The 880-nt window shown below is 47.3% G+C and overlaps 1 protein-coding gene across 1 annotated transcript in view; it reads right to left on the bottom strand.

The window, feature by feature from the left end:
* Positions 1–8: 8 nt before the first annotated feature.
* The window catches only part of LOC107574413 (E3 ubiquitin-protein ligase RFWD3-like), a 17,819-nt gene continuing 16,947 nt past the window's right edge, over positions 9–880 (bottom strand). The window contains exons 13-14 of the mRNA XM_016260854.1: positions 447–664; positions 9–266 (exon numbers count right to left, since the gene is read on the bottom strand). Coding sequence (XP_016116340.1) covers positions 123–266; positions 447–664 — 362 coding nt within the window. The 3' untranslated portion in view covers positions 9–122. The remainder of the gene's footprint in view (positions 267–446; positions 665–880) is intronic.

Raw genomic sequence — 880 nt, 5'->3', positions numbered from 1 at the left:
AAACAAAACACAGAAAAAGCACACAGTGAAAAGACAACAGTGTCACCCGGCGTCCCAGTCCACCAGTATTTGGTTTATGAGAAAGGCGTATTCAGATTTGTGTTTGAATGTTACTCTCAGCCTCACTCCCATTTATAGACCTTGAGCATCTTCTCAGTCAGAGAGGCCAGAAAGCTGCTCTGGCTGACCTCAAACGGAGAGATGTCCAACACGGGGAGATCCGCGGGCATCTTCTGAAGCAGAGCACCAGTGCCGGCATCCCAGACCTGCAGACAGAGCGGAGAAATCATGCTGAATATGTGCGCATAACTAACAGGGCCAGCATCAAACTGCTTACACAAGCATCAACATTCATAAGCAATGCGTAACCAAATGAAACTAGATACTGAATGAGAAACATGTGATGTGATCCATGTGTTAGTGACTGGATGAGGAGCGCTTCTCACCATGGTGGAGTTTGTGGCCTCGTCTCCAGCACACACTAGCGTGGCTCCCTCTCCGGCCGGACGCTTGAACACGGCGTTCTTGGTGAGTAGCTTGCAGGAGGATCCCGCGGTGAAGGTCTGGACCGGAGAGCAGGAGCAGACGGGCGGCTGTCTGCTGTCTGACTGAGGCGTCCAGCTGAGCTCCATTAAAACACAACGCAGTGACGGGTTTGCGCGACCTGGACGACACAAAGCAGACATGAACCGAGACGCAAGAAATCAAAAGACAAAGACAAGCAATCAAATACAGTAACCTTAAATTAAAATAGGAATGTGTATTATATAAATCATTATATTGATATCGAAAAACAATATGTGACCCTGGACCACAAAACCTTTTTTACCGTCTTAAGCTGAATAAATAAGCTTTCCATTGATGTATGGTTTGTCAGGAT

The sequence above is a fragment of the Sinocyclocheilus grahami genome, unplaced genomic scaffold (assembly GCF_001515645.1).
Source record: "Sinocyclocheilus grahami isolate Dianchi unplaced genomic scaffold, SAMN03320097.WGS_v1.1 scaffold2217.1, whole genome shotgun sequence".
In the NCBI taxonomy this organism is placed as follows: domain Eukaryota; kingdom Metazoa; phylum Chordata; class Actinopteri; order Cypriniformes; family Cyprinidae; genus Sinocyclocheilus; species Sinocyclocheilus grahami.
Note: the sequence above shows the minus strand (reverse complement) of the source record. Positions and strands in the feature narration are given on the sequence as shown.